The sequence below is a fragment of the Dipodomys ordii genome, unplaced genomic scaffold (genome assembly GCF_000151885.1).
Source record: "Dipodomys ordii isolate 6190 unplaced genomic scaffold, Dord_2.0 Scaffold11, whole genome shotgun sequence".
NCBI classification, from domain to species: domain Eukaryota; kingdom Metazoa; phylum Chordata; class Mammalia; order Rodentia; family Heteromyidae; genus Dipodomys; species Dipodomys ordii.
This window is the reverse complement of record NW_012267227.1, coordinates 15,752,834-15,767,940: the sequence shown is the minus strand read 5'-3', so window position 1 is coordinate 15,767,940 and position 15,107 is coordinate 15,752,834. Positions and strand designations below refer to the sequence as shown.

At 47.4% G+C, this 15,107-nt stretch overlaps 1 protein-coding gene across 2 annotated transcripts in view; it reads right to left on the bottom strand.

Annotated features, from left to right (window-relative positions):
• The window catches only part of Tp53bp1 (tumor protein p53 binding protein 1), a 66,763-nt gene that overhangs the window by 3,329 nt on the left and 48,327 nt on the right, over positions 1-15,107 (bottom strand). For both annotated transcript variants that reach the window (XM_013010110.1, XM_013010109.1), the window contains 6 exons: positions 12,294-12,565; positions 11,559-11,699; positions 10,838-11,268; positions 7,165-7,356; positions 6,341-6,559; positions 3,907-4,122 (listed from right to left, as the gene is read on the bottom strand). In XM_013010110.1, coding sequence (XP_012865564.1) covers positions 3,907-4,122; positions 6,341-6,559; positions 7,165-7,356; positions 10,838-11,268; positions 11,559-11,699; positions 12,294-12,565 — 1,471 coding nt within the window. The remainder of the gene's footprint in view (positions 1-3,906; positions 4,123-6,340; positions 6,560-7,164; positions 7,357-10,837; positions 11,269-11,558; positions 11,700-12,293; positions 12,566-15,107) is intronic.

Sequence of the window (15,107 nt, the reverse complement as noted above, 5' to 3'; positions counted from 1 at the left end):
CTGGTGGAGCGCAGCACTTGCAGAGCAGTGCTTGGGTGGCCCCCTGCCCACGGAGCTGCTCTGGCAGCGCCTCTCTTCCCCTCCTCTCTCATCTTTGCTTGACTCAGCGTTCTCCATGTTTTTTTTGTTTTTTGGGGGGGAGGTCCGGTTGTGGGGCCTGAACTCTGGGCCTGGGTGCTGTCCCTCAGCTCTTCAGCTCAAGGCTAGCGCTCTACCACTTGAGCCACAGCGCCACCTCTGGCTTATGTGGTGCTGAGGAACCGAACCCAGGGCCTCAGGCAAGCGCTCTACCACTGAGCCACCTTCCCAGCCCTCTCCACGTTCTTTTTAAAATGAAAACTCAATCTAGAAACTCTTCGTTGGTGGTAGAATGCTTTGTCACGGCATTCTTTTGCACTCAGAATTTCTGTCTTGAGTCACAACCTGCAGCACCAAGATGGTGCTGCGTCATGCCGACAGCCAACGCAGTCCTCCTCAAACTGTCTACTTCACTAGGTGATCCGAGACCGCTGCTGTCACTCATGACCACAATCCCCAAGAACACTACATTTATACAGCCAATATTACAGTTTAGGCAGCCCATTCTTCTCATCCTTCTCCTTAGTTTGGATTATAGTCTCTTTACTGAGTGCCCTGTCCATCCCAAGGTACACATCAATAGTTTATCCCAAATTGATATCAAGCCATCAAAGATGAAAGGATTAAATGAACCCAGATCAAGTCCATTTCTGTATGACGAGTCCCTAAGAAAACCCAGTGCCATGTTCCTAATTCCTTGATAACATTTTCTAAGGGTTCCTTAAAAACTGCAGGATTGTGAACTTTTTTTTTTTTTTGTCAGTCGTGGGGCCTGAGCTCTGGGCCTGGGCGCTGTCCCTCAGCTCTTCAGCTCAAGTGAGCCACAGCGCCACTTCTGGCTTTTTCTGCTTTTGTGGGCCTCATGCATGCAAGCACTCTACCACTGAGCTACCTTCCCTACCCCGAATTGTGAATTTTTTAAGATTAAGCAAGTTTTTATTATAGATGCCATCACTATCCTCTTACGACTCTCATGGACTGAAATTATCAGGGATTCTCTGGTGCTATCTCAGCAGTATCCAAGAAAGAAAGAACGCCAACAGAAACCAAAAGCAGTGAAAACAAAACCTCAGAATGCCTTTTCAAAACTGTCAGACAAGAGGACTGCAGATAAAGGCCAGCCCTGGCGAAGAATGTCAGCAAAACACTCTCAAAAAACCAGCCAAGTGTTTGGATCACACATATATTAACTAGCGAAGTGAAGGGGAGAGGTAGAAACAACATGAACCCAGGCAAAAGCAGGAGACTATCTGAAAAACTAAAACAAAAAGGGCTGGAGGAATACTCGAGCGATAGACACTTGCTGGGCAAGTACAAAATCCAGACTTCAAACTCACATGCTGCCTTCGTTCTCATAAAAAGCTGTCCAAATTCCTGTTTTGTTGTTTTGGCCAGTCCTGGAGCTTGAACTCAGGGCCTGGACACTGTCCCTGAGCTCCTTTTGCTCAAGGCTAGCACTCTACCACTTGAGCCACAGCACCCCTTCCAGCTTTTTGTGTGTGTGTGGTACTGAGAACTCGAACCCAGGGCTTCATACATGCAAGGTTAAGCACTCTACTACTAAGCCACCTTCCCAGCCCTTGCTTTTTTTTTTTGGGGGGGGGGGGGTAAATAACTAAACGGGTTGGGAAGGTGGCTCAGTGGTAGAGTGCTTGCCTTGCACGCATGAGGCCCTGGGTTCGATTCCTCAGCACCACATAAGCAAAAAGAAAAAAGCCGGAAGTAGCACTGTGGCTCAAGTGGTAGAGCGCTAGCCTTGAGCTGAAGAGCTGAGGGACAGCGCCCAGGCCCAGAGTTCAGGCCCCACGACCGGACCGGGAGGGGGTGGGGGGAGGGAGATCTAAACAACAAGCATCTCATACAACGTTACCTATAGAATCCTGGTTTAGGGAAAGGGATTGAGGGTATTAGAACAAGAATGTGAAAGCAGAAAGAAAACAAGACCACAAAGGACTGGCAGAATGGCTCAAGTGGTAGAGCACCTGCTTCCATTCAGACCCTGGGTACAAACTCCAGCATTTGGGGGTGGCGAGGGAGAGAAGAGCAATCTTTAAAGAACAGTTTGTTTTTGAATGTTTTGGGGGAAGGGCTGAACTGGCACTGGACGTGAACACAGAGCCTAGGCACTGTCCCTTTCTCACTTAAGGGTGGCACTGCAGCCACAGCTCTACTTCTAGCTTTTTGGTGGCTAACTGGAGAGAAGAGTTTTGTGAGCCGGGCGCCAGTGGCTCACACCTGTAATCCTTGCTACTCAGGAGGCTGAGATCTGGTTCAAAGCCAGCCCGGGCAGGAAAGTCTGTGAGACTCTTGTCTCCAATAAACCACTAGAAAACCGGAAGTGGCGCTGTGGCTCAAGTGGTAGAGCGCTCGCCTTGAGCTGAAGAGCTGAGGGACAGCGCCCAGGCCTAGATTTCAAGCCCCATGACCGACAAAAAAAAAAAAAAAAAGTTCTGTGGACTCTACTGCCAGGGTGGCTTTGAACCATGATCTTCAAATCTCAGCCTCCCGGGTAGCTAGGATTACAGGCGTGAGCCTAGCATATAAACACTCAGTTAATGCCGTAACACACATATACCACTACACAGAATCACCCTATATGCCTAACAAATAACAATTCTTGGCTAAGAAAGTCCTCACATACCTCATCTCCCATTGTACCAGTCTCAGTTCTATTTAATCAATAGGTTTTGAACACAAGTAGCCCTTGGAAATGCCACCTGCTTCCATAGCCCAGTTGCCCTGGACTACAGCATCTTTACTCAAAGCCATTCTTTACACTGTCTGAAGAGCATCCCCCTGATCACTCTGCTCATGTCTGTTTGCCTCTCTCTCCACCTGACTGCAATTAGTTGAGGAAGTTTGGCTCATTAGTTGTCCATACAGCTGAAATAGCAGCTAGTACACGTCTTCTTTGCTGCTATTTTATGACAACCACGTTCTCTAATTCTGATTACCTCCTGCAAAGCTCAGCATCAGTCGGGTCTCTAACAAAACACTGTCCCATCAACTTTTTTAGCCTTGTCAGACACATCTGAACGTTACATGTCAATCACTTACAGTGCTATAATTATTTGTATCTCATATCGCATACTTTTCAGACCACTGAAATAAATTTTACTTCTGCTGACCAGCCTTCGCTGGTCAAGACACCAGAGAAATGTATGTAGTGCATGCAGTTGTAAGAGCACTGGTCATCCACATTTTTTTTTTTGGTCAGTTGTGAGGCTTGAACTCTGGGCCTGGGCGCTGTTCCTGAGCTCTTCAGCTCAAGGTGAGCGTTCTACCACTTGAGCCACAGCACCACTTCTGGTTTTCTGGTGGTTTATTGGAGATAAGAGTCTCACGGACTTTCCTGCCTGGGCTGGCTTTGAACCTCGTTCCTCAGATCTCAGCCTCCTGAGTAGCTAGGATTACAGGCGTGAGCCACCAGCGCCCGGCTACTCCTAGTCTTAACTGAGACTCAAGAGACTGCAACTGCCTCCATGTGGGTTTCCTCTAGCGGGAGATAGCAAGGTCTAAGAAACCCGATTGACTAGGAGGAAAACCACCTTTGGGTTCTACGTTGAGTGTGCCACTACTGACATAAAGCAGTTCTGCAGCTTTCAGCTTGCTGCTTCTATGTAAACTGAATGGTAAAAATCTATCTCCTATCTGTTTACATAGATTGTTTTGAGGAAGCACTCATGAAAACAGTTTTCATGTTCTTAACCAAGATACTACTTGCCAATCACCCCGCCCTCTACCCTGCTTCAGCAAAAGAACCACCAGCTTATAAAATGAGTGGAAGGAAGGAAAGGAGCTGCACATGCCAGGGCCTAAGGGACTTACCTTCCTCTTCCTCGCTGCTTCCTGTGGGGCCATCGGGCAGTTTAGAGCGGCTGGCCAACTTGTCACTGGTTGTGGCCATAGTGAGGAGAAAAGCATAGCCAAGAAACAAGGTTTTGTTGAGGGGCAAAGGTCCTCTCTGCTCTTCTAGGACAGAAGGTTCACCTGTGTTGTCTCCACTCTCACAGGGGCTCACAAAGTCTCCAGCCCCCACGGCACCTGGGAAGGACAGAGCACTTGTTAGAATAAGACACAAGGATGCAGCACCAAGAATGATCTGATGGGAGAGCCACGTCCTAATGAACTTTCCTGACCTATGACCCAACACCATTACTATGGCTAACAACCTAGGAGTAAACACACAATGAAATCGAAATGCAGTAGATTCAGATTTTAAAGTCAAAGTTTAAGTACATTACCAGAAATGAAAACCATAATTATTGTCAATCGTGGGCCTGGACACTGCTGTCCCTCAGCTTTTTCACTCAAGGCAAGCACTCTACCACTCTGAGCCACAGCACTACTTCTGGTTTTCTGTGATTAACTGGAGATAAGCATCTCACGGGTTTTCCTGCCCAGGCTGGCTCTGAACCATGATCCTCAGGTCTCGGCCTCTTGAGCAGTTAGGATGACAGGCGTGAGCCACCAGTGCCCAGTAGCCCTGTTTTTATATAGCCAAAATAAATGCTTCTCAGGCCATTAAAGTAGTTCTAATACAAAAAAAAAAAGTAAGAGTGCAAAATGCTTAGAAGTCGCCGGGCGCCGGTGGCTCACGCCTGTAATCTTAGCTACTCAGGAGGCTGAGATCTGAGGATCGCGGTTCAAAGCCAGCCCGGGCAGGAGAGACCGTGAGACTCCTATCTCCAATAAACCACCAGAAAACCGGAAGTGGCGCTGTAGTTCAAGTGGTAGAGCGCTTGCCTTGAGCTGAAGAGCTGAGGGACAGCGCCCAGGCCCAGAGTTCAGGCTCCACAACCGACCAAAAAACAAAAAAATGCTTAGAAGCCTTCAGCCCCTTCTGCAGCTCAGTGCTCCGATTTCCCTCAGGATATGTGATAGTGTGAAGTAGCCTTTAAAAAAATACAATTGTTCATATTAACTCTTTACATGTACATGAACCACATCAAAATACTAACGTCAGCTGTCCAGTGTCCATCACCAACACCTGGGTAGGTAAGTGAGCCAATCACTCCAGGACTCCCAGAACACCCATGCTGCAAGTGCCCCAGGACATTCTCAAAACAGCAAATGATACCTGACCTGGAGAAGTGGAGCCATAGGCTCATAGAAGGCTAAGATGACAGACACCTCAAGCATGCCTCCTTCACACAAAACCAGCAGAGGGCGAGCGACCTCAGAGGCAACACCATGTCGTGTGGACAAGGCGAGGCAGACTACAATGCATGGCTACTTTGTCATCTGAGAAAGTTAACCAACTTTTCTGTTTTCTTCAAATATCTAGAAAATGAATTTTTGTACATCAACTTCAAGGGATTATACATGCAGTAATAAGTATGAAGCTTGCCTCACAATAAAGTTCACTCTTTTTTTTTTTTTTTTTTTTTTGCCGGTCGTGGGGCCTGAACTCAGGGCCTGGGCACTGTCCCTCAGCTCTTCAGCTCAAGGCTAGCGCTCTACCACTTGAGCCACAGTGCCACTTCCAGCTTTTTCTGCTTATGTGGTGCTGAGGAATTGAACCCAGGGCCTCATGCATGCAAGGCAAGCGCTCTACCACTGAGCCACCTTCCCAGCCCCTAAAGTTAACTCTTGTTGTCGTTTTTGAATACCCTACAACACAACAGCAGTGTTGGGGGGATACTCAGATGACACAACTCAAAACACCAGAAAACCAAAGGGGCCGGGGCAATGGAATGCCAGTAGAATTTCATCTATGCCCCAAGCCTGAGCCTCCTCAGAACAGAGACTAACGACTTTACCAAGACCCACAATTTGGGCCTGTGTCACTGTAGACACTCAGTGAACAAGAGATGAACTGATCCTCTTAACTTTGAACATGAGTGACTGGGGAGGGCTGGGAGATAAAGATACAGGCTCAAGTACCTGTCATTAGGAATTAAGGCCTCAGTATAAAGAGGGAAGCAGAAGACTGTGCAGGCAAAGGAAGAGCTCCAAGACAAGCAGCCTGATCTGTTTTCCTTCTGCTTAAAATTCCTTATTTCTTTCCCTCCTAGAATCCATGCAGGGTTCAATGAATGTTTGAGATCAAGTCCCACCCTCCTGTCTGGACCCTGCTGGGAGGATAAAAGCCAGACGACACGGCAAGCTGGCCGAGCGAGCGCCGCCGCCGGCAGCTAGTGAGACTCTGACTCTCTAGCGGGTGAAGAGCGGCCACTGCCAGAGAGTAGGTCCCATCCTTCCAGCAGCTGACCTGCACCCACCAAGGGCTGAGCAAGAACGAAGCAAAGGCAGCACTGACCAGGCTTCACAGTGGTAGACTTGCGGCCTCGCTTGGCAGGGGACCTTTCCTCTTCAGAAGTAATAAGTTTCCTTTTGCCTGAGGGAACTCCGGAAGAGGCTCTGGGACTTTCGGCGACCTTGCGGGTAGGGGTTGTGCTGCTGCTGCTGCCGGAGGCGGTGGGGGTGGCCGGGGAGCTGATGTTGCTGCGCCGTTTCCGTTTTCCTTCCACCAAATTGTCTGTAGTAGGATAAGTCAAAGGTTGGTCAAATCGCAAGGTCTAATGAGATGGTGATTTAAATACAGGTACCTTTCCCCACCTCTCTTAGGCCCGCTTTTTCCTGCAAGCACCGCTGTAACAGGGATGGGTTTAGTCTCCTGTAAGTCAGGAAAGACCACAAAAGCCCTACGGACTTATTATTTGGTACTGGAAATAACAGGTAGGACAAGAACTCTAGAAATGGACAGCCGTCACTCCAGCTCATACCAACCTAGAGACCACATACAAAAATAGACAGGCCAGGCACGAGTGGTTCACACCTCTAATTCTAGCTGAGATCTGACAATCACAGTTCAAAGCCAGCTTGGGAAGTTAAATCCATGGGACTCATCTTTTCTCTAGTCAACTACCCAAAATGCTACAAGTGGAGCTGTAGCTCAAGTGGTAGAGCACTATCCCTGAACACAGGGACAGCGCCCAGGCCCTGAGTTCATGCCCCAGGAACAGCAAAAGAAGCAAAATGTAGGGAAACAGTACCAATTGCTCTGTAGAAGCCGCCCCTCCCCGTCTGTAAGCAACACGACGGAGCTCAGGCAGTGAGCAGCTCAGGAGGCCAAGGTCTTACCTAAGCTGATATCTGCTGCCTTTGTGAGCGGCGTCACTGCCTCATAAGGACCAAGCCCATACTGCTCTCTCAGTCTGTTTCCTTGCTCCAAGGACAGGATAACAGCCATTCGCTTATACCACTTCCTTTGGCCTTCTTTTTCAATGCTGTAGTACAGCTCCCCAGACTCCTTCCTATGTCCTTTCACCACTCCTGGAGTATGAAAACATAAAAAAGGCACACATACCTTCTTAAAAAGGTCTACAAAGCGGGCCTAACGCAGGGCATGCTAGAAGGCACCCAGCCCAGAGGGGTCATACCACTTAGCATTCATGTAGCTACTGTAAGATCAGAATAAGGACATTTTCTTGCCTCTAGGTGGCCTTCAGTTATCACATAAAGCTGCTCAAAACAAGCCTTCTCGTTTGGTGTGGTTCAAATTCAGGACAGAGGCACTGTCCTGGAGCTGCTTTTGCTCAGGGCTAGCACACTACCTGCTTTTTCTGGGTGTGTGGTACTGAGGAATAAAATCCAAGCTTAAATCCTATCACCAAGCTAAATCACAAAGACCTCTCCAACACACAACAAGCACAAGACCAAAATACACTTGTAATGAGAGCTGCTAGAACTAGAAGAATCTAAAATTGACATTAGTAGACTACCTCAATAAAGGAACACAAAATCATCACCCCTTGACGGAATGATTCACTCTGTTGCTGACATCTAGCTGGCTCTAAGAGTCACACTGGCAGCCCATGAAGGCAGCACAGAGCAGGGAAAGCTACTGATCAGCAAGGGATGGGGGACAGAAACAGACTTGGTCGGGGAGGACCAGCAAGAGGCGAGTGGGCTGGAGGGGAGGATAAAGGGTGTTCAGGACTGTGAAAATAAACTATTTCCTACTATGATAATAAACAGTGAAACCTGTTCTTTGTGATAGAGGGGTGGGACTGACTGAATACAATGGAAACGTGGATTTGTAACAACAAAAAAAGAGCCAAGGGCTGGGAAGGTGGCTCAGTGGTAGAGCGCTTGCCTTGCATGCCCGAGGCCCTGGGTTCGATTCCTCAGCACCACATAAGCTAAAAGAAAAAAGCCAGAGGTGGTGCTGTGGCTCAAGTGATAGAGCGCTAGCCTTGAGCTGAAGAGCTGAGGGACAGCACCCAGGCCCAGAGTCAAGGCCTCATGACTAGACCCCCCCCCAAAATAAAAGAGCCGATACATTTGATATAAACTGAATCACAGATCAGATCATAAAAAATTGCCTCACACAGCCAGTTTGTGTCACTAGCACTAAATAGTTCAGTGGCCCTTTTAACATTGAAACAAAGGCCAAAGAGCACTACTAAGAGAATCCCAAATACAAGAGAGCCAGGAAGACGCCAACAGAAAGGCATGTCTGTCCATTGTATCCTAGTCCATGTTCAACTCAAAGGGATGATTTAAAATAATGAAGTCAACACAAATTGGCATCTTCAAGTACATTCGCGTACAGGGACAGTGAGCTCGTGAAACAGGAGAATCTTGCGTAAATCCCCCACCACCAACACTAGCTTCTCATTCTGCCCTTTATGCTTTATATTATTTTCAGACAAAATTGTACACTTTTGCCCGCTGAACCCCAAACCTCCTATCTGTGCCTTGAAAGTATCTGGGATTATGGCTATGAGCCACCATATCCAGCCTAAGGCATTATTCTTCAAATTAGAAAGTAGTAGGTGTACAGGCATGCAAACCCAACAGTAACTTACACCTAAGTTAAATATATGTAGCTCCTAAGTTCCCATCAAAGAAGGAAGTATAAAAAAGTCAGTGAGGAAAGAAAGACTATGGAAAGGAAAAACAACAACTACTACTCATGTTCAACGTGGAGAAACCTGGCGACTCCCACCTTCCCAGTGACAAAGTCTGCCATCAGCACAATGGCATACACTTCCCTCAGTCCCAAATGGTATGATAGAAAGGGAACTTCAGGGCTGGGAAGGTGGCTCAGTGGTAGAGCGCTTGCCTTGCATGCATGAGGCCCTGGGTTCGATTCCTCAGCACCACATAAGCAAAAAGAAAAAAGCTGGAAGTGGCGCTGTGGCTCCAGTGGTAGAGCGCTAGTCTTGAGCTGAAGAGCTGAGGGACAGCGCCCAGGCCCAGAGTTCAGGCCCCACAACCGGACCCCCCCCCAAAAAAAAAAACAAAGAAAGGGAATTTCACCACACTGGCATTTTTTTTGTCTTTTTTTGTCGGTTGTGAGGCTTGAACTCTGGGGTCTGGGCACTATCGCTGAGCTCTTCAGCTCAAAGCAAGTGCTCTACTGCTTGAGCCACAGCACCACTTCCAGTTTTCTAGTGGTTTATTGGAGATAAGAGTCTCAACAGACTTTCCTGCCAGGGCTGGCTTTGAACTGTGATCCTCAGATCTCAGCCTCCTGAATAGCTAGGATTACAGGCATGAGCCACTGGCTGGCGCCTGGCAAACTGGCATTCTTTTTTCAAATCCTTAACTCTAGCTGGGCACTGGTGGCTCACACCTGTAATCCTAGCTACTCAGGAGGCTGAGCTCTGAGGATCACAGTTTAAAGCCAATTTAGGCAGTCCATGAGCCCCTTATCTCCACTTAACCACCCAAAAAGCCAGAAGTTGAGCTCTGGCTCAAGTGGAAGAACACTAGCCTTGAGCAGATAAAGCTCAGGGACAGTGTGCCCAAGCCCTGAGACTGGAATCACAAACAAACAAAATCCTTAACTCTAGTCTAATAACATTAGACAAATCCAGGTTGAGAAATATTTTATAAAATACCTGACTAGTATTCCTCAAAAGGTCATGAAAAACAAAAGACAGAAATTACCACAAACTAAAGGCGACCAAAAGTAAACATGATGGCTAAATGTATAGGTATCCTCGGCTAGATCCTGGAATAGAAAAACATTACAGAAAAGCTGGTAAAATCCAAATAGAATCTAGTTTAGTTAGTAAGAAACTAAAACTGGGGGGGAGGGGAGGAGAATTGGGTTGGGGGGGAGCCTGGGAAGGGATGGGAAGGGAAACAAAGGAGGAGGCTACAATGCTTGATAAGAAATGTACTCACTATCTTGCCCATGTGACTGTAACCCCTCTGTACAGTATGTTCACAATAAAAAAAATTTTTAAATGAAAAATAAAAATAAAAAAACTAAAACTGGTTTCTTAATTCTGAAGACTATTTGCCAATTTAGGAAGCTGAGCAGCAGGACAGCTGCGTGAGGAAGACGCTGGCAGGCTGCCCTAGCCGCACCCTACGCTCTGCAGACCTTCTGAAAAATGCCCCCAAGTGCAGCTGAATGAACACTGACGGCTCACACCTGTCACCCTAGCTACTTAGAATCTGAGGCTCTTGGTTCAAAGCCAGCACCGGTAGGAAACTCCATGAGACTCTTATCATCAATTGATCACCAAACAGTGGAAAGTGGAGCTGTGGTTCAACTGACAAGAGTGCCAGCTTTGAGCAAAAAAAACAAACAAGCATCAGTAAGCAGCCCTCAGTTCGAGCCCTAGGACCAACACAGAAAAAAGGAAAGGACGTGGCAGAAGCAAGCAGTGCTACAGGACAGTCTCTGCTCGACAGAGCCAGCTGAGGCAGGGAGGAAAGTCCTGGTGATGACTGACAGGATGGAGCTCCAATGGTCCCGGGGCACAGAAATCCACAGATTCAGCTTCTTTATTACCTGCACTGAAATACTCATCCTCCGAGAGGGCTGTCACTTCAGTATCCAGTGGGATGGGATCACAAAGAAGAATGTCTTTGCCCAACACATCACACTCATACCCATCGTCAAAGAGTAATTTATACTTCCCAGCTCCAACATCTCGAGTAATTTTTCCAGAGTAAAAGTAGCCATTGGATGACCACTTGGCCACAACACGGAGCCCTACGAAGCTGCTTCCTGGCGAGGAAGCATCGACGCCATCTGCAGAGCTGGCAGCGGTTTGGAAAGGAATCTCTGGCGAGTCGCTACGCCGCAAAGTGCTAGCACCCACATCTGCTCTTCTATTAGCGTCTGGGACCCGGGGCACAATTCGGGTGAAGGATTTGTCATCTGGAGACATGCTAGGCGAAATATCCTCTATGCCCAGTGGGCCAGACACAACTGTTTCTCTAAAGAGAAATAATGGGAAAAAACAATGAAAATGAAGACAATGAAAGTGTTATCTACCTATCCATTTCCCCTCCCCCGTGTGTCCACACTGCAGGGGTCTCTCCAGCGCTCTCTGTACAAACCCCATCACCGTGCGCACGCCTCACCCTCATCCCTTCCCACTCCCCTGGGTGTGGGTGCATTTCTCCCTCCTGATACCCCACATCCTCTCAGTCCCCCTTCTCTTCTTTCTGTTCCCTTGTTTTCTGAACAAGTCATAGGCTACATGTATCTCACAGTCCCCAGGTACCTGGTTCCAGTGGTCCGAGATGGTGGGCGGCCTCTGCGCCCGCGCCCGCGCGGCGTGACTGGAGCCTTCCCTCCCTGTCTGATGCCATCGCCGTCCTCCTCGCATACCGGTGCCCCCGTCTGACTAACCCCTTTTCTAGGGCTGGAAAATGAAGACAGGTTAGTGTAGTAACCGCTACTACATCCTTCCTTCACAGAAGGTCTGCATGGGCCTCCCCGTGCATGCCAGGCTCCATGGGGCAGGCCTCCAGGACAGCAGGAAGCTGGTTCACACAAACCCCACAACCTCAGCCGGGGACGCGAGGCGTGGGATACAAGGAAAGGACATTTCCTGTAGGAAAGTCTATTATTCCCTCTGACTGCGACCCTGAAAACTGGCGCACCTGTTTCTGCTCTGCCTTCTCATCGATTTCAGACTCTGGACACCTGAACAAAGGCTAAGACTCATCAAGTTAGGAACATTACTTCAAAGCTCCTGTACTCCTAACCAAAACAAGCCTGGCATGGAGAATATGGGGGGAGTAGAGCTATGTGCCCGGGATCTCCAAGTCCTTTCACCTGCTTTCTCTCAGGGACTTTTTTGCCAAAAAATAGTGCCCCTCCCACACCAGCCCCAAAGAGGAGAAATAAGCGCGGAGGAAGGGGCGTTGTTTATCATAGATCAAGGAGGGGATTTAGAACTGTCCCCAGCACCCCGCCCCTGCTGTGGCTCAGCCTCTGGAGTCCCTGTCTGCACCTCAGTTTTCCTGGGCCTCCTCGGGAGCTGGGGAAGGCAAAATCTGTGGGCTCCGTCGCGCTGCTTTTCCCTCTGAGTGGTCCGGCTCCTCTCCCCGAGCTGCCACTGCTGTGCATGGCCGAGAGACTCGTCCCGCTGGACGTGCGGTGCAAGCTGGAGGCCTTGGAGGAGAAGGAGCTGATATCGCCCAGGTCACCCGAGGAGCCCCCTGTGTGCGAGGGGCAAACTTCAGCTTCACACTCCTGACATTCTACAATTGGCTCCTCCGTTTCCTGCAGTGACGAAATGGATACAGAAGCAAAAAGAAGCCATGGCAATATAAGCTAACGTGACAGTGGGAAGAAATGTTAATGCTGAAAGGTGGGACTCAGGAGGGAACTTTTCAAAATATGGACAGTATTCTGTACCTGTTTTGAGCAATGGTTATAGAAAATTAGCAAGTCACTGAACACTTCGGATCTGTTTATTCTACCGGGAACACAGGACGTCTTCTTGTGTATGTGTGCGCTGGCCCTGGAGCCTGAACTCAGGAGCTGGGCACTCCCTGAGCTTTTTGCTCAAGGCTAGTGCTCTATCACTTGAACCACAGCTCTACTTCTGGATCTTTGTTAGTTAACTGGAGATAATAGTCAATTGTGGCTTTGAACCCCAATTCTCAGATCTCAGCCTCCTGAGATCAGGCATGAGTCACCAGAGCCATCTTGATATATAACATCTTAATGGAAAAATAAAGATGGCAGAAGATTTTGGAAGAAAACTCTACACTGAAATAAATTATCTTTTTATCGTTCATGTATACAGACTTCAAGGTGCCAGGAGATTCTAACCGAGAAGTATTTACTGAGTGAAGAGAAGTAAGGAGGTAGGTTAAAAAAGCACACGAGTTTGTTAGTACATTTAGAACTGGACACCAATGACTCACGCCTGTAATCCTAGCTACTCAGGAGGCTGAAATCTGAGGATCAAGGTTCAAAACCAGCTAAGGCAGACAAATCTGAGACATATCACCAATTAACCAGCAAAGCAGAGGTGTGGCTCCTGTGGTAGACACCAGCCTTGTGAGAAAAAGCCAAGAGAGCCCAAGGCCCTGAGTTCAAGCCCCAATACAGGAGAGGAGGGGAGGGGAGGGGGGAAAGGAGGGGGACCCATGTCTAGATACTTCATTAACCGTGGGCGACATTACATGGTTTTTGACATTAGCTATCATTCAATAAATGATCACAAAGAAATAATTAGGAAAAAATAGACCAAATACAATATAGCTGAAAAAATAAAGACCTAAAAACTTATCACTGAAGTTTGTGAATTTGCAGTAGGCATGGAGCACAAAAATGTCAAACTGGCTTCATCTACATGCTCACTTTGGTGGCTATCAGTTTAAAGGAAGCTCCAAAACCCCGTTCAATAGGGAAGTTCTAGCACCAACCAGCAATGTCCTCTAGGATAGAAAAGGGCAGAAAAACTACAGCATGCACGATACACTGTTACCTTTCTAGCCTAGAATGTTCAAAACAAATTATGCTAACAGAGACGATACATTCAGAAGTGTAAGATAGAGTCTTCCTTTAATGAGTTTACAAGCTCTCCAAGGAAACAGTGTACAATGCACACATTTAAATACTACAGATGACTAAATGATTTTTACTTCTTGAAAATTGTTCCTCTAAAATCCATTAAACTGGGTCAGGTGCACAGCTGGGTATTGCTGATTCATGCCTGCAACCTTAGCTACTCAGGAGCTGAGGTATGGACGAGCAACGTTTGAAGCCAGCTCAGGCAGAAAATGATGAGCCTTCATCTCTAGCCAGCAAAAATAACAAAACTGGTAGCTCAAGTGGTAAGAGCATACCTGAGCAACCAGAGCAAGCAATCTGAGGAAGGCCTTTAATTCAAACCCAGTACCACACAAAAAGGTAGGGAGAAGATCAGGTGCCAGTGGCTCACACCTCACTCCAGTTTTCCTAGGTACTTATGGGGTTAAGATGGATGGACCACAATTTGAGCCAACCTAGGCAGAAGAGTCCATGAGACTCCATCTAAGGAAGAAATTAGGCATGGCAGAAAATGCCTGTCTTCCTAGTGACAGTGCAAGGTGAGTAATAGGAAGATTATTGGCCAGGTGCACTGCCAGGCAGGAAGCAAGAATTTACTGAAAATAATTAGTGCAAAAAAGGGCTGGCAACATAACTCAATGATAGAGCACTGCTAGCAAGCTCACGGCTCTGAATTCAAACCCCCAGTATCACTAATATTAATACACTGAAAAAAAACAAAGCAAATCCATCTAGGGTCATGACTCAAGTGGTAGAGCACCTAGCAAATGTGAGTCCCTAAGTTAAAAGCCTGGTACCACCAAGACAAAAAAAAAGAAAGCATAAACAAGAGTACCCGAAGTTCCTACTGAGGGGGATGAAAGGAAAAGAATGTGATTTGATGGGCTTCACCCCACCTCCAATACTAAGATTTGACACTGTGCCAAATTACTTTCCAAAATTGTAGTTAACATCAAGAAATTCTACAAAAATGTCTTAGAAACTCTTTTTCTTAAAAAGGCCTGAGCCACAAAGCAGAGCTAAGAATGATCACAGTTTATGGCCAGACTTGACAAAACAGTTAACAAGTGACACTTCAACCAATAAAGCCAGATATAGTGGTATATGCTTGTCATGCTAGTTGGCAGGAGATTTGAGGACAAAAAAGGGAAAACCTCAAGTAGGCGAGCGCCGGCATAGTAAGCAAGACGCTCTGAGTTGAACCCCCCCCCCAAAGTATCATTAAAAAGAACTGTTTCTGGGATTTGATATATAATTAAAA